At 36.8% G+C, this 21,969-nt stretch overlaps 1 protein-coding gene across 9 annotated transcripts in view; it reads left to right on the top strand.

The window, feature by feature from the left end:
- The window catches only part of EML5 (EMAP like 5), a 187,029-nt gene that overhangs the window by 132,325 nt on the left and 32,735 nt on the right, over positions 1-21,969 (top strand). For 5 of the 9 annotated variants that reach the window (XM_017524634.1, XM_017524636.1, XM_017524637.2 and 2 more), the window contains exons 22-29: positions 2,680-2,832; positions 3,537-3,668; positions 4,994-5,082; positions 6,569-6,745; positions 8,749-8,950; positions 9,662-9,788; positions 17,537-17,551; positions 20,883-20,891. In XM_017524634.1, the coding sequence (XP_017380123.1) occupies positions 2,680-2,832; positions 3,537-3,668; positions 4,994-5,082; positions 6,569-6,745; positions 8,749-8,950; positions 9,662-9,788; positions 17,537-17,551; positions 20,883-20,891 (904 nt within the window). Of the gene's footprint in view, positions 1-1,151; positions 1,218-2,679; positions 2,833-3,536; positions 3,669-4,993; positions 5,083-6,568; positions 6,746-8,748; positions 8,951-9,661; positions 9,789-17,536; positions 17,552-20,882; positions 20,892-21,969 lie in introns of those variants that run through there. The other 4 variants (XM_037737111.1, XM_017524635.1, XR_005199467.1 and 1 more) reach the window with 4 other exon arrangements.

Genomic DNA, 21,969 nt, shown 5'->3' with positions numbered 1-21,969 from the left:
TTAGTAGAGACAGGGTTTCACCGTGTTGACCAGGATGGTCTCGATCTCTTGACCTCGTGATCCACCCGCCTCGGCCTCCCAAAGTGCTGGGATTACAGGCGTGAGCCACCGCGCCCGGCTGGTAAGAATGTTTTAATAGATTTTTCAACTTTAATGCAACTCAGAAGTAGCAACTGCAGAAAGCATCTCCTACCCATAAGACTAATGAAGAATGAACCTTGTGAATGGGAAGGATGGACCTTCCTCTCCACCCTAGGATGAGATTCAAATCTCTTTGTAGAATATCTGGGTGCCACAGAAAAGCACAACCTGCCAATGGTAAAGAAATGTGCCAGAGGACCTGGGCCAAAGCTGATCTAGGAAATCTGCTGTGGTTGCAGAGACCCTCCCTCCCAGACTCCCTGCTCCCAACCCCTCACCCTCACACCATCCATTGACCTTCTGGCTCCAGCACATGGTAAGAAGGAAGAAGTCTTTTCCTTATGCATTGGCCTTGCAGTGTGCCCCTCCAGTACTGTATATCTACTGGCAAAAATCAAGTCAGCTAGCAAGGGAAAAACATATCTACAGGATTCAGCTTCAGTTTCACATAGCAAGAAAAAGAAGGCTGGATTTGGAGCTGAGAGGAAATCAATTAATAACAAACCCTTAACCAGTTTACGGTTGTAACTACTATCTGTGTGCTACTATGTCCCTTATTATATCCCATCTGTTCTTCTCCCTTGAGCTCCTGGAAAGGATTAATGTACTAAATTGTCTCCTTCATGTCTTCACTTGAACTTCTGATAGGCATCTTTAACTTAATTTGTACAGAACTAAGCACTGGTTCCTCCTTTAGTTTATCCCATCTCAGTAAATGGCATCACCACTCAAGCAAAAACATGCCCTTGACCTACCTTTCACTCCATCTCTAGTTGGTCAAGTCCTGCCAGCTCTGCCTTTGAAATATATCCAAATCTTTCATCTTCTCATCACCTCCACAGCTGCCACCCTGCTCCAGGTCATCATCATCATCTCTTGACTCTCAAATCTGAGAAATCACATTTTAGATTTCTTCATTTCCAATGTATGCTTGATAATTAAATGATTACTTGTTCTTAATTTATTCTATAACTTTTCATTCTGTGTATACCCTGTCCTTTCCTCATCAGATTTCATACAAGATACCAAAATCCTTAGGGCTTTTGAATATGCCTGCTGCAACTCTTGCTGTTAGGGTAAGCCCATTTTTTTGTGTTTACCAATGCAGCACTAACCCTTACTTTTACAAATTAATGTTAACATCATTAATGACATTAATGAATATCATTCATTCTATCATTAATAAAATTAATATTTCATATGTGGTTTTGAAACTTATATAGACAGATCTTCCTACCTTAAACTAATAACAGCCTATTATCAGATTTTAAAAAATATTTTATAGGCCGGGCACAGAGGCTCACGCCTGTAATCCCAGCACTTTGGGAGGCCGAGGCAGGTGGATCACCTGAGGTCAGGAGTTTGGGACCAGACTGACCAACATGGTGAAACCCCGTCTCTACTAAAAGTACAAAAGTAGCCAGGCCTGGTGACACATGCCTGAAATCCCAGCTACTTGGGAGGCTGAGCCAGGAGAACTGCTTGAATTTGGGATACGAGAGTTGCAGTGAATTGAGATTGTACCTTTGTGCTCCAGCCTGGGCAATAATAGTGAAACTCCATCTCAAAAAAAAATTATGAAGATGACTTATTTCTTAAATCTCTGTTTTGTTACAAAGAAGCGACAAAGGTAAAACCTACTCTGCAAAAGAAAAAAAAAAAAAACTTCCACATATGTCATTGGCTTTTTATGTTAATTTAAATCTCTCATTCTTTTTCATCAACTTAATTTCTTTTAAGGTAAATATTAGAATTCCATAACATTGACTTCTACAGAAAACTTTATCTGTATCTCTTGACCCCTTTTTAATATTGATTTGAGGCCATTATAAAGAGGCAATCTTTTTGAAGTTAAAGATTCTTTTAGCAAATTCTTTTTTTTTGAGATGGAGTCTCACTCTGTTGCCAGGCTGGAGTGCAGTGGTTCAATCTCTGCTCACTGCAACCTCCGCCTCCCAGATTCAGGAGATTCTCCTGCCTTGGCCTCCGGAGTAGCTGGGACCACAGTCATGTGCCATGATGCCTAGCTAATTTTTATATTTTTAGTAGAAATGGGGTTTCACCATGTTGGCCAGGATGGTCTCAATCTCCTGACCTCATGATCCACCTGTCTCGGCCTCCCAAAGTGCTGGATTACAGGCTTGAGCCACTGCACCTGGCCCTAAAATACCTTTTTTTTTTTTTTTTTTGAGACAAGGTCTCACTCTGTAACCCAGGCTGGAGTGCAGTGGTGCAATCATAGCTCACTGCAGCCTCAACCTCCTGGGGTCAAACAGTCCTCCCACTTAAGCCTCCTAAGTGAGACTACAAGTGTGTGCCACCATGCCTGGCTATTTGTTTGTTTATTTACTTACTTACTTGCCTTCCCTTCCCTCTTCCCTCTTGTCCCTTTCCCTTTGCCCCTTGCCCCTTCCCCCATCCTGCCTACTGGTAGAGATGGGGTCTTAAACTCCTGGGATTATAGGCATGAGCCACCACACATGGCCCATACTATTTTTAAGTAAGGGAAAATTGCCTAATATGCTCTTTCTCTTTCAGGTGGGAGGTGTTGCTGTTTTTCTCCTGATGGTAAAGCTTTAGCTGTAGGTCTTAACGATGGAAGCTTTTTAATGGCAAATGCAGATACTCTAGAGGATCTTGTGTCTTTTCATCACAGAAAAGATATGATTTCAGATATTCGATTTTCACCTGGTAAGATCTGTTGAAATTGTATTTGAGCATTAACTTGGGTCTGGCAGTGTGTAAATGTATCAGTGTATAATTTTTATTAACTGTTATTTTATTTCAGAACTTAACTTTTTTTACTAGAAAAGGCAGTGGTTAAAAGCCCTGTTATTAGATTAGTGCAAATATCTGTCTTAGTGTCAATTCTGTTACTAAATTTTTTGTGTGACGGGAGCCAGGATGCTTCTCTGAGCTTTTGTTTCCTCATTTGTGACATAAAAGGGGTTGGACAACTATTTTTGTTATATTATTCTTAATGCTTTTGAAATTGCACTCATTTTACTCTATCAGTTTTCATGTATTCATTATCTACTACAAACCTACTGTAATGTAGCAATTACTAATGTTAAGGCAGAATTTACTTGTGTTGGTTTAGTTACATGTTTTCTAAATTTAGAGGGAGTATTTTTGTTTAATACAAAGTATCAAAACTACATCATGTATAGTTTTTGACATTTGCTTGCCACTGAACTAATTTGTTACACTAAAAAATTATTTTATTAATTATACTTGAAAATATTATCATTTGTCACTTGACTTATCTGTCTTGTTATAATTTATGAAATAACTAAGATTTCTCCATAAAGAAAAGGAAAATTAACTCGAGTTGCAGAGTGTAAAAAAATATTTCTAAAGATAGAAAATGTCAAGCAAATATGTTTCTGTTATAGGTTCTGGGAAATATCTAGCTGTAGCATCCCATGACAGCTTTATAGATATATACAATGTAATGAGTAGTAAACGAGTGGGAATATGCAAAGGAGCTACCAGTTACATAACTCATATTGATTGGGATATTAGAGGTAAGACTTTAATATTTGATAAAAGTTTCATTTGATTTAGGATACCTATTTTAGAGAAGCAGAAAAGTGATTCAACAGATGAGTTCAAAAGCATTGGGAAAACAACCATTATTCTCAAAATTGTTTTTTACTGTTTTACATCTGAAGATGAACACTATAGAGTTGAGACTTTTTCTTTTTTCTTTTCTTTTTTTTTTGAGACAGGTCTCACTCTATCACACAGGCTGGAGTGCTATGGTGCAATCACAGCTCACTACAGCCTTGACCTCCCGGGCTTAAGTGATCCTCCCAACTCAGCCTCCTGAGTAGCTGGGCCTATAGGCACATACCACCGTGCCCAGCTCATTTTTAAATTTTTTGTAGAGACAACGTCTCACTATATTGCCCATAACTCCTGGACTAAAGCAGTCTTTCCACCTTGGCATCCCAAAGTGCTGGGATTCTATGTGTGAGCCACTGCACCCAGCCTACACTTTTCAATACTTCATCTAATATTCAAATAATAGTACAGTAAGTGATTAGTTGTTTAATTTGTAATTTAAATATTATGCAAAAAATTGTTGTATAGATGTCTTGATCTTTATCATATAAATTTGATATAAATAGAATAATAGAAATATTGGCCAGGTATGCCAGCTCACGCCTGCAATTCCAGTGCTTTGGGAGGCCAAAGTTGGAGGATTACTTGAGCCCAGGAAGTTGAGACCAGCCTGGACAATAGAGTGAGACCCCATTCCTAAAAAAATGAAATAAATTTTAAAAAGAAATGTTAATGAGGACTTTAAAGTCATTTTTCTCATTGTTATGAAATACATTATTTAATAATAGTCATAATCATGTAACATAAAGAACTTAATGAGCATCTTTGTATCTTTGCAGAATGCATGGCATATGACTGTGTTTAATATGTTTGATAAATGTTAAACATTTTAAATGCTCTCTTTTTAAGGATTTTATTGTTTCATGTATTCACCTATATAAATTGAGTATCATAAAGTTTTTCTAAATATTGTCAAACAGATATTTACACTTTAAAAAAATTCCAGCATTTGTTTCTAGGAGTTTTTTACATATGCATCACCAAAGAAATCATTTTATGTATATGTATATGTATATATATATTATATATACAAAATATCAAACCATTTATGAATTTAATTAATTATATGGAATTTTTAAAAATAAAATGTTCTTACTATATGTTGACTGCAGCAGAAAATGTTTTTTATATTTAAGCTGAATTTTTCTCAAAACTTAAACATCATACTGATGATATATGTATATATTTTTTATATATGTAAATATTTTTTAAAATTTTTTTTAAGGAAAGCTTTTACAGGTCAACACTGGTGCTAAAGAACAATTATTCTTTGAAGCTCCCAGAGGGAAAAAACAAACCATCCCCAGCATGGAGGTAGGAAAATAGTGGTGCTTGTAGTGTTGTTTATGTGAATAACAGTGGCTGGAAAACTGATACCTACTTTCTGTTATTTAGTTACAGGTGAACTCTGTTCTCAAATTATTAAAATAATGAATATTCTTGAGTGAGTTTATTTTATTGAGTCAGAATAGATAGGTAAAGGAAAAAATACTGTATTAATAAAAGGAGTCAGTGGGCATGGTGGCTCACGCCTGTCATCCCAGCACTTTGGAAGCTAAGGCAGGCAGATCGCTTGTGCTTAGGAGTTCCAGACCAGCCCAGGCACATGGTGAAACCCCATCTCTACAGAAAAATAGAACAGATTAGCCAGGTATGGTGGCATGTGCCTGTAGTCCCAGTTACTTGGGAGGCTGAGGTGGTAGGATTGCTTGAGCCTGGGAGGTGGAGGCTGCAGTGAGCCATGTGCATGCCACTATACTCCAGCCTGGGTGACAAAGTGAGATCCTGTATTTAAAAAAAAGAAAAAAGAATAAATCACATGTATGGCTAGCTTTGCTCCAATTGCTTTCCTCAAAAGACAAGAAGCATGAAATAGCAAATAGGAGACGTGCCATCTATAGAATACTGCATATCTGCCTCATCCTTAGGACTCCATATGCCTAACATATTTGTTGGCAGATTACTGTTTTAAAAAACAAACAAAAAAGAAAAATTGTGTTGCATTTGTGCCTACCAATATTAGCCTTTTTTATTAACTTGGCCTAGGAAGAGAGGCTCAACAGATTTAACATGGAAATGGTTTAGCCGGGCGCGGTGGCTCAAGCCTGTAATCCCAGCACTTTGGGAGGCCGAGGCGGGTGGATCACGAGGTCAAGAGATCGAGACCATCCTGGTCAACATGGTGAAACCCTGTCTCTACTAAAACTACAAAAAAATTAGCTGGGCATGGTGGCGCGTGCCTGTAGTCCCAGCTACTCAGGAGGCTGAGGCAGGAGAATTGCCTGAACCCAGGAGGCGGAGGTTGCGGTGAGCTGAGATCGCGCCATTGCACTCCAGCCTGGGTAACAAGAGCGAAACTCCGTCTCAAAAAAAAAAAAAAAAGGAAATGGTTTAATGAAGAGAGAGATCACAAGTAAAAGTTCTAAATTTCTAGTAAGGGTTAGTTGGAAAACATGCTTATAATGCATTATTAGAAATTTAAACTTGAACTATAAGAATCTTTATTGATTATCCTAAAGCCAGAAAGAATTTTATTTATTATTGCTATATGCTTAGCACCTAGGACACACGGTGGATATATAATTATATTCTGAATAATGCTATGTTAAAATTTTTCTACAGCAACTAGTAGGCTCTGGGGAGCTACATAACCAAGACAACTAATAATTTAACCATTTTTTCATTAAAACGTTAATTTTACTTATGACACACATAATTACAAAGAAAAATGTTAACATTTTGGTGGTTAATATTTTAGGTTTGGATGATCTAAAGGTACAGCAATGTTTTTCCTTTCTAGGTAGAAAAAATTGCTTGGGCATCATGGACAAGTGTACTTGGTTTATGCTGTGAAGGAATTTGGCCAGTAATTGGCGAAGTTACAGATGTAACTGCTTCTTGCCTCACCAGTGACAAAATGGTTCTAGCTACTGGGGATGATTTGGGATTTGTGAAGTTATTTAGATATCCTACTAAAGTATGTGTTTTTCTTTAACTTTCCTAATGATCATACATTATGAAATTGTTAAGGTAATGTCTTGTCATAGCACTTCATTATTATGAATTGTACATATGTAAAATGTAATGTAATATGAAAGGTTCAGAATTATGTTTCATATCTATAGCTTTTAAGTATTATAATTTATGATCTCATACCTTAAGTTATATATCATATCCTATAGTGTTTTTCAATATTGACTAATATAAATAACCTTTTAAAAGAAGCATCTTGGCTGGGCACAGTGGCTCATGCCTATAATCCCAGTACAGTAATTTGGGAGTCCGAGGTGGGAGGATCGCTTGAGGCCAGGCATTCCAGACCAGCCTGGGCAGCATAGTGAGACCTCCTCTCTACAAAACATAGAAAAAATTACCCAGGAATTGTGGTACATGTCTGCAGTCCTAGCTACTGAAGAGGCTGAAGTGGGAGGATTGCTTGAGCCCAGGAGTTGGAGGCTACAGTGAGCTGTGTAGGATCATGTTGTTGCACTCCAGCCTGAGTGGCAGAGCAAAACCCTATGTCCAAAAAAAAAAATAAAAAAGAGAGAGAGAGTCATTCCTGCTGGGTGCAGTGGCTCACGTCCGTGATCCCAGCACTTTGAGAGGCCAAGGCAGGTGGTTCACCTGAGGTCAGGAGTTTGAAACCAGCCTTGTCAACATGGTGAAACCTCATCTCTATTAAAAACACAAAAAAATTAGCTGGGCATGGTGGCGGTTGCCTGTAGTCCCAGCTACTCTGGAGGCTAAGGCAGAGAATCACTTGAACCGGGAAGTGGAGGTTGCAGCGAGCCAAGATTGCACCACTGCACTCCAGTCAAAAAGGGTGGTCAGCCAGGCGTGGTGGCTCATACCTGTCATCCCAGCACTTTGGGAGGCTGAGGTGGGCGGATCACTTGGTCTTGGTCGTGAGATCGAGAACATCCTGGCTAACACGGTGAAACCCCATCTCTATTAAAAATACAAAAAATTAACCAGACATGGTGGCATGTGCCTGTAGTCCTAGCTGCTCAGGAGGCTGAGGTAGGAGAATTGCTTGAACCCAGGAGTTGGATGTTGTAGTGAGCCGAGATTGTGCCACTGCACTCCAGCCTGGCGACAGAGTGAGGCTCAGTCTCAAAAAAAAAAAAAAAAACAGTCGTCATTCCTAGGGAATTCACAAATTTTGCTATCACTGTTTAAGACATCTCTCATTTTTACACTTTGAAAAGATGTTAACAAAACCTGCTTATGGTGCTTTGATCTGAAATTTATGTAACTTGGTAATGCTAGATTTTAAAGTTGCCAGTATTTATAACTTAAATTTCTATTGATATTTAAAAGGAAAATACGTTCCTATGTGTATTGCTTACAAACAAAAGCACTAATGAATTAAGATGAAAGATACTTACTTGGGTATATACATACATGTCTACCAAAGCAATTGATAATTACTTTTGGTTAATATATTTATGCTGTACATAAGCATGTGTATCCTTTCTCAATTATTGCATCTATTTCCAACAGTAATACATCTGCATAACCCTTGTCTTTAATATATATATACTGCTCCATATACATTGTAATTAATTATTACTTTGAACATTTAAGGCATTTAATTTTTTTCACTGCTATAAGTAAATACTATGATAAGTATTTTTTTTTTGTACACATAGCATTTCATTAGCATAGATCCCTAAAAGGGAGATGGGTGAGTCAAACACAAGAACATTTTTATGCTTTCAATGCAGAATACCAAGTTGGTTTTTTAAAGGGTTTTACCTGGGGTACTAGCATTTTGTGGAACTACTGGTTTTATATCTTGTCCTTAACAGGTTTAGGAATTGGTATCTTTTATTCTACTTAGTTTCAGTATTTTCTAATTTTTTTTAACACATTGCACTTGAAATGATTAATTTCTAATTATTAAAATCAAAATCATAATGGAATTAGTTAAATAATGAAATTTCTCAGAAAGATTGTTTGAATTTTTTTCCTCCTTAGGGAAAATTTGGAAAGTTTAAGAGGTATGTGGCCCATAGTGCACATGTCACAAATGTTCGCTGGACTTATGATGACAGCATGTTGGTTACCCTAGGAGGTACAGATATGTCTTTAATGGTGTGGACAAATGAGATGGAAGCCTATCGGGAAAAAAGGCCTTGTGATAGTGAAGAATCCGACATTGATTCTGAAGAAGATGGGGGTATGTTATTTTATAATACTTTAACAAAAATATAGGAAAAATTTAGCACAACTTACTTAAGCTGTAGAAGTTAAATCAAGTAATAATAATGTTTGAGTAATTGCAGTGTTACTGTTTTTAGTCTGTTTAACATCAAAATCAGTTTTGTGACTCAAGAACAACAGGTTGGCATGTATTTATGACATAGATACTATTTATCTACAAACAAAGACTATCTTAATTTTAAATAAATACTGTTAAAGTAAATATTATATTATTACACATCATATTTTAAAATTTTGATTTTCTTTAATACCAGTTCATTATAGAAAATACATTTTGCCATAAAAATTAAACACAGCCTCCATAATTTGACCTCACAGGTAACACCTTTTTTAACATTTGGAGTGTATCCTAAAATGTATGTAGCTAATATTTTTTAAGAAAAGTGTGATTGTATTGAACTTACTTTTTTTTTTGACTTTTTTTTTTTAGCTGCTCCTTCCTGTTGATTTTCATGAACTTACTTTTTAACCTGCTATTATTACTTAGTAATACTTTGAAAACATGATTACATATAAATATTCTACATCTTTTTTCTGATTGCATATTACTTCATAATTTGCTTATAACTAATTTGTTTCATATTGTTGAGCATCTTTGTATCCAATTTATAAGATCATAATTGATCTCAGTTACTGCTTAAGAATAACGCGTGTATTTTAATGGTAGGCTATGACAGTGATGTTACAAGGGAGAATGATATCAGTTACACCATCAGAGCCTTATCAACAAATATTCGCCCGATGTTTGGAATCAAGCCTCATTTACAACAAAAAGAACCCTCAGTTGATGAGAGGTAAGAATTTAGTTTAATATTATATGAAGAAAGAGATATTGGTGTTAAAAATTGAATTTATTGTTCAAATGACTTTTTTACACAAACGAAGTAACAGTAATACTCTTGCTTTATACAATTCACAGTACCTCTTAGAAATTATGTTTGTCTTTAAATACCTTTTGATGTCAGCCTGGGTGACATAGTGAGACCTTGTCTCTATGGAAATGTAAAAATAATCCAGGTGTAGTAGTGTGTGCTTTTAGTCCCAGCCACTTGAAAAGCTGAGGCAGGAGCACTGCTTGAGTCCAGGAAGGTGAGGTTACAATGAGTTATGATAGCACCACTGCATTCCCATCTGGGCGTCAGATTGAGGCCCTGTCTCAAAAAAGATTCTGTTGGTGGTAACACCATCTGTTAACACTAGTGGTATAGGGAATTATGTATATATATATAAAGTTGGTATGATTAATCTTATTTGCTAACTTTTATAAATGTAGGTAATGGGCTTGGAGGAGATAATAAAAATTGAATCCAATACCAAGTACTTTTAAAGAAGTATGTGAGCAGAATTGTGATTCAATTTTGAAAAGGCATGCCTATTTGTGTGCCTTTATTCAAGCATAGCCAATCCTCTTTTCAAAAATTTTTCAAAAAGGCAGGTCGTCTTTAATGGGAATTATTGGTCTTAGTCTAGAATCAGCAAATAAAAAAAATAAGGACATATGCAAGTCGATTTTATGAGGAGAGACCACTTTTTTTTTTTTTTTTTTTTTTTTTGAGGCAGAGTTTTGCCCTTGTTGCCCAGGCTGGAGTGCAATGGCGCAGTCTTGGCTCACTGCAACTTCTGCCTCCTGGGTTCAAGTGATTCTCCTGCCTCAACCTCCCGAGTAGCTGGTATTAAAGGTGTGTGACACCATGCCCAGCTAATGTTTGTATTTTTAGTAGAGACGGAGTTTCACCACATTGGTCAGACTGGTCTTGAACTCCTTACCTTAGCTGATCCACTTTGGCCTCCCAAAGTGCTGGGATTACAGGCGTGAGCAACCACACCTGGCCAAGATAACTTTTTTAAAAATTATACTTTAGGTTCTGGGACACATGTACAGAATGTTTAGGTTTGTTACATAGGTATACACGTGCCACGGTGGTTTGCTGCACCCATCAACCTGTCATCTACATTAGGTGTTTCTCCTAATGCTATCCCTCCCAAGTCCCCCATCCCCCAACATGCCCTGGTATGTGATGTTCCCCTCCCTGTGTCCATGTGTTCTCCTTGTTCAGCTCCCACTTATGAGCGAGAACATGCAGTGTTTAGTTTTCTGTTCCTGTGTTAGTTTGCTGAGAATGATGGTTTTCAGCTTCATCCATGTCCCTGGAAAAGACATGAACTCATCCTTTTTTATGGCTGCATAGTATTCTGTGGTGTATATGTGCCACATTTTCTTTATCCAGTCTATCATTGATGGGCATTTAGGTTGGTTCCAAGTCTTTGCTATTGTGAACAGTGCCACAATAAACATGTGTGCATGTATCTTTATAGTAGAATGATTTATAATCCTTTGGGTATATACCCAGTAATGGGATTGCTGGCGCAAATGGTATTTCTAATTTTAGATTCTTGAGGAATTACCACACTGTATTCCACAATGGTTGAACTAATTTACACTCCCACCAACAATGTAAAAGTGTTCCTGTTTCCCCACATCCTCTCTAGTATCTGTTGTTTCTTGACGTTTTAATGATCACCATTCTAATAGGCATGAGACGGTATCTCATTTTGTTTTTGATTTGCATTTCTCTAATGACCAGCGATGATGAGCTTTTTTTCATTTGTTTCTTGACCACATAAATGTCTACTTTTGAGAAGTGTCTGTATCCTTCACCCACTTTCTGATGAGGTTGTTTGGTTTTTTCTTGTAAATTTGTTTGAGTTCTTTGTATATTCTGGATATTGGCCCTTTGTCAGATAGATGGATTGCAAAATTTTTCTCCCGTTCTGTAGGTTGCCTGTTCACTCCGATGGTAGTTCTTTTGCTGTGTAGAAGGTCTTTAGTTTAAATAGATCTCATTTGTCAATTTTGGCTTTTGTTGCAATTGCTTTTGATGTTTTACTCATGAAGTCTTTGCCCATGCCTATGTCCTCAATAGTATTGCCTAGGTTTTCTTCTAGAGTTTATGGTTTTAGGTCTTACGTTTAAGTCTTTAATTCATCTTGAGTTAATTTTTGTATAAGGAAGAGGTCCAGTTTCAGTATTCTGCATATGGCTAGCCAGTTTTCCCAACATCATTTATTAAATAGGGATAATGAAATTTGATTGTTTGTTTTTGTCAGGTTTGTCAAAGATCAGATGGTTGTAGATGTGTGTCATTATTTCTGAGGCCTCTGTTCTGTTCCATTGATCTATATATCTGTTTTGGTACCAGTACCATGCTGCTTTGGTTACTGTAGCCTTGTAGTATGGTTCGAAGTCAGGTAGTGTGATGCCTCCAGCTTTGTTATTTTTGCTTAGTATTGTCTTGGCTATACAGGCCTTTTTTTTTTTTTTTTTGATTCCATATGAAATTTAAAGTCATTTTCTTCTAATTGTGTGAAGAAAGTCAATGGCGGCTTGATGGGGATAGCATTGAATCTACTTTAAACCAACAAAGATCAAAAAAAGACAAAGAAGGGCATTGCATAATGGTAAAGGGATCAGTGCGACAAGAAGTGCTAATCCTAAATATATATGCACCCAATACAGGAGCATCCAGATTCATAAGGCAAGTTATTAGAGACCTACAAAAAGACCTAGACTCCCACACAATAATAGTGGGAGACTTTAACACTCCATTGTCAATATTAGATCAATGAGACAGAAAATTAACAAGGATATTTAGCACTTGAACTTAGTTCTGTACCAAGCGGATCTAATAGACATCTACAGAACTCTCCATCCCAAATTAACAGAATATACATTCTTCTCAGTACCACATCACACTTACTCTAAAATTGATCACATAATTGGAAGTAAAACACTCCTCAGCAAATGCAAAATAGCATAAATCATAACAGACCACAGTGCAATCAAATTAGAACTCAGGATTAAGAAACTCCCTCACACAAAAAAAGAAAAGAAACTCAAAACCTCACAACTACATGGAAACTGAACAACCTGCTCTTGAATGACTACTGGGTAAATAGCAAAATTAAGGCAGAAATAAGTAAGTTATTTGAAACCAATGAGAACAAAGACACAATGCACCAGAATCCCTGGGACACAGCTAAAGCAGTGTTTAGAGGGAAATTTATAACACTAAATGCCCATAGAAGAAGGCAGGAAAGATCTAAAATTGACAAACTAACATCAGAATTAAAAGAGCTAGAGAAGCAAGAGCAAGCAAACAAATAATAACACATTTAAAAGCTAGCAGAAGACAAGAAATAACCAAGATCAGAGTGTAACTGAAGGAGATAGACACATGAAAAACTTAAAAAATCGGTGAATCCAGGATCTGGTTTTTTTTTTTTGAAAGGTTAACAAAATAGACCACTAGCCAGAGTAATAAAGAAGAGAAGAGGAAAGAATCAAATAGACACAATAAAAAATGATTAAGGGGATATTACCACTGATCCCAGAGAAATATAAACTATCATCAGAAAATACTATAAACACCTCTATACAAATAAACTAGAATATCTAGAATAAATGGATAAATTCCTGGACACATACACTCTCCAAAGACTGAACCAGGAAGAAGTTGAATCCCTGAATAGACCAATAACAAAGTCTGAAATTGAGGCAGTAATAGCCTCCCAACCAAAAAAAGCCCAAGACCAGGTGGATTCACAGCCGAATTCTACCAGAAGTACAAAGAGGAGCTGGTACCATTCCTTCTGAAAACTATTCTAAACAATGGAAAGAAAGGGACTCCTCCCTAACTCATTTTATGAGGCCAGCATCATCCTGACACCAAAACCTGGCAGAGATACAAAAAAAGAAAATTTTGGGCCAGTATCCCTGATGAACATCGATGCGGAAATCCTCAATAAAATACTGGCAAACTGAATCCAGCAGCATATCAAAAAGCTTATCCACCATGATCAAGTTGGCTTCATCCCTGGGATGCAAGGCTGGTTTAACATATGCAAATCAATAAACGTAATCCATCACATAAACAGAACCAGTGACAAAAACTGCGTGATTATCTCAATAGATGCAGAAAAGGCCATCGATAAAATTCAACACCCCTTCATACTAAAAACTCTCAATAAACTAGGTATTGATGGAAAGCATCTCAAAATAATAAGCTATTTATGACAAACCCACAGCCAATATCATACTGAATGGGCAAAAACTGGAAGCATTCCCTTTGAAAACCAGCACAAGACAAGGATGCCCTCTCTCATCACTCCTATTCAACATAATATTGAAAGTTCTGGCCAGGGCAACCAGGCAAGAGAAAGAAATGAAGAGTATTCAAATAGCAAGAGAGGAAGTCAAATTGTCTCTGTTTGCAGATGCCATGATTGCATATTTAGAAAACCCGATCGTATCAGCCCCAAATCTCCTTTAGCTGATAAGCAATGTCAGCAAAGTCTCAGGATACAAAATCAATGTGCAAAAATCACAAGTATTCCTATACACTAATAATAGACAAGCAGAGAGCAAAATCATTAGTGAGCTCCCATTCACAATTGCTACAAAGAGAATAAAATACCTAGGAATAAACTTACAAGGGATGTGAAGGACCTCTTCAAGGAGAACTACAAACCACTTCTCAAGGAAACTAGAGGACACAAACAAATGGAAGAACATTCCATGCTCATGGATAGGAATAATCAATATCGTGAAAATGGCCATACTGCCCAAAGTAATTTAGAGGTCACTTTTTAATAAAGTCTCTGAGCTAGATGACAGATTAAGAAACAAATTGTGAACCTGGTGTTTTCAAAATTAAAGGTGGTAAACAATAAAAAGACACATGGAGCAGTGAATGGCATGGACTTCAGAAGCAAAGAGGTTTTAAGAATGAAAAAGTAAAAGGTGTCCAGAAACAGCAGGAAGGAACAGAGGGAGTGGGAGGTGGGAACAAGGCTGTGGTGAGGAAAACTTTATTATGAGAAGTTAGTAAGAGTTTTTGAGGGAGAAATTAAAAATAAAAGGGAATTCATTCACAGTTAAACAGGATGTGTAGAAAATTCAAGCGTATTTGTGGCCATTTAGGATAGTGCTGAAGAGTTTTGGAACTCAGCAAGATAGAAATGACATTACAGGAAAGCTTTGTCAGAGGGATTTGAGTTTGCACTTATGGGTTTTATATTCGGGGAAAGGGATGAAATTTAAGGTCAAAAACACATTTGTGATGGGGAAGGGGGAACTGAGAGATTTGGTGAATTAACTGACCCCAGCATTGCCAGGGAAGTTCTAGGTGGAATGTTGAAGACACAGTGCCTCTTCAGCTCCTCTTCCAGGTGTCGTTTGCTGATGGTATACCTTGTATACCTCAGATCATAGAAATGGGAGGTCACCTAAGGAAAGGGGATGGAGAGTGATCATCCAGTTTTTCATTACGTATAAAGAGGCAAAGTATTAAATTTGGGGTATTTTTAAGCAAGCACAGTATACCATAATCTAAGTTCTTGTACAGAATTCCATGTTTGCAAGCAACTTGCTAGAATGCAGCATCATATATTGCAAAGGACATGGATTCTGGAGTCAGACAAATGGGTAAAATACTAATTTTTATCATTACCAGTTGTATGACTTTGAAAAATTATTCATTCTTTCTGAACCTCAGTTTCCTCAGTGGCAAATGAACATTATAATCCTTAACTTATGGTGTATTTCAAGTTTTAAATGAAATAATGTGAATCAAGAATTTAGATAGTAGGTCTTCACCAATGACCACTATCCCTTGGAATGAAATACAAAGTAACCTGAGGAATACCCGGTAAATACTTAAACATTATTTCTGAAATTAAATATTCACAAAGCAATAAGCATATATATTTATTTATTAGAGAAATGCAGATGATATGCAAATTGGATATTTATTATAATTAGAATATTTGAAGTATAGTGTTTAATATGACTTAAGGAAAATTATGTCTTCTAAGTAATGAAAAGTAAAAAATGCTCTTTGGGGAAGAAGGAACTCTAGACATTCCCACGAATTTCTTTCATTTGTTATATTGGTTTTAAAAAATATATGTTATTTATCGGATAAGTTTGGTATGTCAGAAAATATGACCTAATTTTAATCTTTAGCCTGCTTCATTCATGGTAAAACACTTAAATGTAAATTTCCATCCATTGCTGAATTGAGGCGTGTTCTGACAGAAGGAAATACTTTACTCATGATAAATGATTAACACTGTTATAACTGTAATCTGATGTTAGGCTATATATTCTGCAGCTAACTTTTTCAAAATAATTTTTGCAATTGTTTTGCATTTTGTTCTCAATTTACATTTCAACCCTGCTAAATATTTTGAAAATGACAAGGTGTGGGAGGGGAGAGAGGGGTCTGTTGGCCCCTGTGGTGGAGTCCAAGCACTGCTTTCTGCCTTAAAAAAAAAAAAAAAAGAAAAGAAAATGACAAGGCAGAAGAAGTCATTAATGTGACTTCATTTTCACAAAATGAAAAAAATCAAGGGAGATTAAAAATGAAGAGATTCATATCTCTTTTTACCAACTTAGAATATTTGTGAGGAGATAATATGGTTCATGGTTTATTTAAATAATTGCTTTTTAAATATTAAGTAACATATATTACTGTCATAAATATGAAATAAAACACTTTAAATGCAAAACAGGCCAGATGCTATGGCTCATGCCTGCAATCTCAGCACTTTGGGAGGCTGAAGTGGGAGGACTGCTTGTTCAGCACCAGCCTGGGTAACACAGAAAGACCCCATTTCTACAAAAAATAGAAAAATTAGCCAAGCATGGTAGTACATGCCTGTACCAGGAGGCTCCTACTCAGGAGGCTGAAGCAGAAGGATTGCTTCAGCCCAGGAGTTGGAGGCTGCAGTGAGCTATGATCGCACCCTTGTACTCCAGCCATGGCAGCAGAGTGGGATCCTGTCTCTGGGAAAATAAATAAATAAAAAACTTTTAAAAACAATTAAATACATATCAAATACCCACTTAAAGGGAAAATGCTTCTAATGACAATAACCATTCTATTCTATTGATATTCTTGTGGATTTTTTTTCTTTTTCTTTTTTAATAGATGTTTTTGTGTTGTTTTTTTGTTTTGTTTTGTTTTTTTGAGATGGAGTTTTGCTCTGTTATCCAGGCTGGAGTACAGTGGCACAATCTTGGCTCACTACAACCTCCACCTCCTAGATTCAAACGATTCTCCTGCCTCAGCCTCCCAAGTAACTGGGATTACAGGCACATACCACCACACCCAGCTAATTTTTGTATTTTTAGTAGAAACAGGTTTTCGCCATGTTGACCTGACTGGTCTCAAACTCCTGACCTCATGTGATCCTCCCACCTCGGCCTCCCAAAGTGCTGGGATTACAGGTGTGAACCACCTTGCCCGGCCAGTAAATGTTTTTGTAACAAACATTGTGTATTTAAAGTAGTTAATTTTGGTCAAATTTCTAATATTTGTGAATAAAGATATTTAAATCAGTGTGACATGTTAGACATTTTTATATTTTCTTAAAATTCTGTTGGCATGTTGCCTTTCTTCTGTTTGCTAAACTGGTCTATTCTATTCATCATCAATTTTTATATGCTTTCCTACGTTTTTTCCCCTTGCTGCTTTTGAAGGCAGGGAGTAGTAAGGTAAGTGTTTTAGTAAAGAAAATATTTTATTCAAAAATTTATTCTTTATTCTTTATAACATTTTAAGGTTTTGATTTTTTTCTTATACAACGTTTAACTACATTTGTGAACAAAGCATTATAAAATGAAGTATGATAAATCCTATTAGTTGCATTTTTAGATATATTTGGTTATTATAAGGGTATTCATTATGATAAATTGGTTTTACATGTGACTATACAAACTACTACAATGCAAATAGTTTTAGTTTTTCCTTACGTTTCAGAGCCTCAGAAAAACAAACTTAACCACACTTATATTTAATTGAAAAACCATTCAATTTTAAACCTGTTAAGTTGATTTAATACATGTTTAATCATTTAAAAAGATGAAAAGAGGGTAACTATGGTATTTGTATGTTGAATAAAATGATGTGTAAGAAAGGACTCTTTGGGATACTTTTATATTTACCTTTGGTGATAAGAAAATGTCTTGAAATTCGAGTTTCTGAAACAAGGTAATGTGGAAATGGCTAGTCTGTTTTATAATTTAAAAAAGGTTATCATGGCTGGGCACAGTGGCTCAGGCCTGTCATCGTGGCCCAGGCCTGTAATCTCAGCACTTTGGAAGGCCGAAATGGGAGGACTGCTAGAGCCCAGGAGTTCGAGACCAACCTGGACAACATAATGTGACCCTGTCTTTTCAAAAAATAAAAGTAAAAATAAATCAGCTGGATGTGGTGGCAGGCCTGTGGTACCAGCTACTCAAGAGGCTGAGGTGAGAGGGTCTCTTGAGCCTTGGAGTTTGAGGCTACAGTGAGCTGTGATTGCACCACTGCACGCTAGCCTGGACAACACAGCAAGAGCCTATTTTTGGGGCTGAGGGGAAGGTATTACTAGGAAAATGATGCTGGGAAATAAGGATGAAAACAGTGGACTTGAGACCAGATTATGCAGAAACTCAAATAATAGGCATCTGTTAATATTAGACAGCAGGAATCCATCATGTATTTTAAGCAGAGTGATGTGTACAAAGATGAGTTCGGAGCATAACGCAATCTCTAAAATGGCCCATAAAAATCCTATGCTATTTTAACAGAAATAAAGCACTTGTATCTAGCCTCACATTTAGAATAGCTTAGTACTGATCTCTGCATTTTAAAGGAGACTTGGATAGTTTATAATGGGCTAGAAGAAAGCACAGGATGAAGGAAGGTTGGGAGGCCACTTCATATAAAGAATAATTAATTGACCAGGTGCAGTGGTTTATGCCTGTAATCCTGGGACTTTGGGATGCCAAGTTTGGAGAATCAGTTGAGGCCAGGAGTTAAAGATCAGCCTGGCCAATCTGGTGAGACACTGTCTCTATGTAAAAACTTTAAAATTTAGCTGGGTGTGGTGGTGTACACCTGTGAGCCCAGCTACTTGGGATGCTGAGGCAGGAGGATCTCTTGAGCATGGGAGGTCAAAGCTGCCGTGACCCATGATCTCACTACGACACTCTAGCCTGGACGACAAAGCAAGACTCTGTCTAAAAAAAAAGTTATTATTATTATTATTGGAATCTTGTTTTAAAACAAAACTAAATGGAGATATTATCTTAGATATGAATGGCTTTTTATGTGGAAGTGACCTCCCTGTCACAAGCAGTGTTTTGTCGTTGTTGTTTTTGCTGTTGTTTTTTGAGATGAAGTCTCGCTCTGTCACTAAGGCTGGAGTACAATGGCATGATCTCGGCTCACTGCAACCCCCACTTCCCAGGTTCAAGGGATTCTCCTGCCTCAGCCTCCTGAGAGCTGGGACTACAGGCGTGCGCCACCACATCTGGCTGATTTTTTGTATCTTTAATAGAAATGGGGTTTCATCATGTTGGCCAGGCTGGTCTCGATCTCCTGACCACGTGATCCACCCACCTCGGCCTCCCAAAGTGCTGGGATTGACAGGGCGCGGTGGCTCACACCTGTAACCACATTTTGACCAGCACTTTGGGAGGCTGAGGTGGGTGGATCACATGGTCAGGAGTTTGAGACCAGCCTGGCCAACATGGTGAAACCCTGTCTCTACTAAAGATACAAAAAATTAGCCAGGCGTGGTGATGCACACCTATAGTCCCAGCTACTCGGGAGGCTGAGACAGGAAAATCCCTTGAACCCAGGAAGCAGAGGTTGCAGTGAGCCGAGATCGTGCCATTGCACTCCCCCCTGGGCAATAGGGCAAGACTACATCTCAAAAAACAAAAACAAAACAAAACACAAAAAAAGTGCTGGGATTACAGGCATGAGCTACTATGCCTGGCACAAGCAGTGTTTATAGAGTTTAGATGACCAGGTGTCATCAATGGTATACAGGGATGTCCTGGACATGTAAAGAAGGTTCCTGGTTTCAGTGGGAGAATGGATAAAGTGACTTTTGTGATTGTTTCCAATTTTGTTTTGATCATTATGCTATTAGAGAGAGAGAGAGAAAAAAAAAAAAACTTTTCAAAGGTTACTTCTTTTACTAGCAAAATCCTAAATTCAGCATAGTCCCAAGTGAGTAATTCAGCCTGCTTGGATTCACTGACTGGCGAACCCTCTTAGATCAGAATAGAGGTGGAACTTAGGCTCTTTAGACAATTTCCTTTAAAGTGTCTCCAGTGCCACCAGCCTTTTAAATTAACATTTTAGTGCCAGTGCCCATTCTTAAAGATAAGCTTAAATGTTTTGTTTAATATGACTCTTAGTGGTGAAAAAAAGAAAAAAAAAATGTTTTGTTTAAAATTCAGATTACATTGCAGAATAATAATGGCAAGGTTTAAAGTTCACAACATAAAATATATTAAATTCTCATTTTTTTCTTTTTTCACCATTCTTGTGATTTCCCTGCCATTAATGGAGTAACTTAAGCCTTTTTTTTTCCCCCCTGAGACAGGGTCTCATTCCGTTGCCGAGGCTGAGTGCAGTAGTGTGATCACAGCTCACTGCAACCTTAACTTTCCAGGTCAAGGATTCTCCCACATCAGCCTCCCAAGTAGCTGGGACTATAGGTGCGTGCCACTAGGCCTGGTTAATTTTTTATTTTTTGTAGAGATGGGGTCTCACAGTGTTGCCCAGGTTGGTCTCAAACTCCTAGGCTCAAGCAATCCTCTTGCCTCGGCCTCCCAAAGTGCTTGGATTACAGGCGTGAGCCACTGTGCCCAGCCTTAAGCCTTTTCTTATGTGCAGTAATCAACTAAAAACAACAGGCCTTTAATATATGCAACATAGTTTGTCTGCATTAAACTTGTTAAAATATTTTATTACCGGAGGTATTTTACTAGTGTTAATTCAAATTTATGTTTTAATCTTTTTCCCTCTTCATCTGCTGCTGAAAAGAGGTTCCAGGTAATCCTTTCTTTGCTGTGTTTACAAAGCCTAATTTTGTATTTTTGTCATATTTTTATTTAGCATTAATGGGATACTATGTTACTTGGTGTTCTTTGCTCCTTTTCACAGTTTTGCATATCTTTTTCCTTTGAAATTGATATCACTGAAATAAATAGCATCTTAATTATTGGACTTACACTGTATAACTGCCTTACTGAAACTTTATCCATTCAACTTGTATAATTTTTATAAGTTGTAGAATTTTATTTTAAGCAATGATATACTTTAAATAAATGATCTTTATAAAATGAAAATATGCTTAAATGATATTTATAAAAATTAAAATATGCTTAATTGTTACATAGGATTATATAGATAAAAATTACCTGTTTATTGTTTGGGTTACATTTACAGCTATCAGACAGTAACACAGAATAAGGTTCACCAACAAAATTGACTTGGGGAAGAAAGCCAAGGTTATTGTTATTCTGGGAATCTTGTTTTAAAACAAGAAAACTAAATGGAAATATTATTATCTTGGATATGAATGGCTTTTTAAGTAGAAGTGACCTCCCTGTCACAAGAAGAAGTTTTTTGTTTTGGTTTTTTTGGGGTTTTTTTTCTTTTTTTGAGATGGAATCTCGCTCTGTTACTCAGGCTGGAGTGCAGTGGCGCCATCTTGACTCACTGCAACTTCTGCCTCCCAAGTTCAAGCAATTCTCCTGCCGCAGCTTCCCAAGTAGCTGAATAGTTTATATTATTCTTAATAATATTCGTTAATGAAGTTAATATTAACTTCATTATTTGAATATTAACTTCATTCTTTGAAATGGTCCTAGCAGAAATATTTTTAAATGTTAAATATGATAAATTCTGTTTTATTTTTACTTGTGGACATCCAAAAAAGTGTATGAAGAAGGTTTGAAACCAAAATTTCTATAATAACTTGAAAAATGGTTCATGTATTCTTGAAAAGCATGTTTACTTTTTATGACACCAGTCATGCTTATACATTTGACATGCTGCCTCATATTACATATCAATATCCCATTCATTTCTCTTATCCTTTTTTTTTTTTTTTTTTTTTTTTTTTTTT

Source organism: Cebus imitator, unplaced genomic scaffold, assembly GCF_001604975.1.
Source record: "Cebus imitator isolate Cc_AM_T3 unplaced genomic scaffold, Cebus_imitator-1.0 Scaffold34, whole genome shotgun sequence".
Taxonomy (NCBI): domain Eukaryota; kingdom Metazoa; phylum Chordata; class Mammalia; order Primates; family Cebidae; genus Cebus; species Cebus imitator.
The sequence above is the reverse complement of the archived record's forward strand: the minus strand, read 5'-3'. Positions and strand labels throughout refer to the sequence as shown.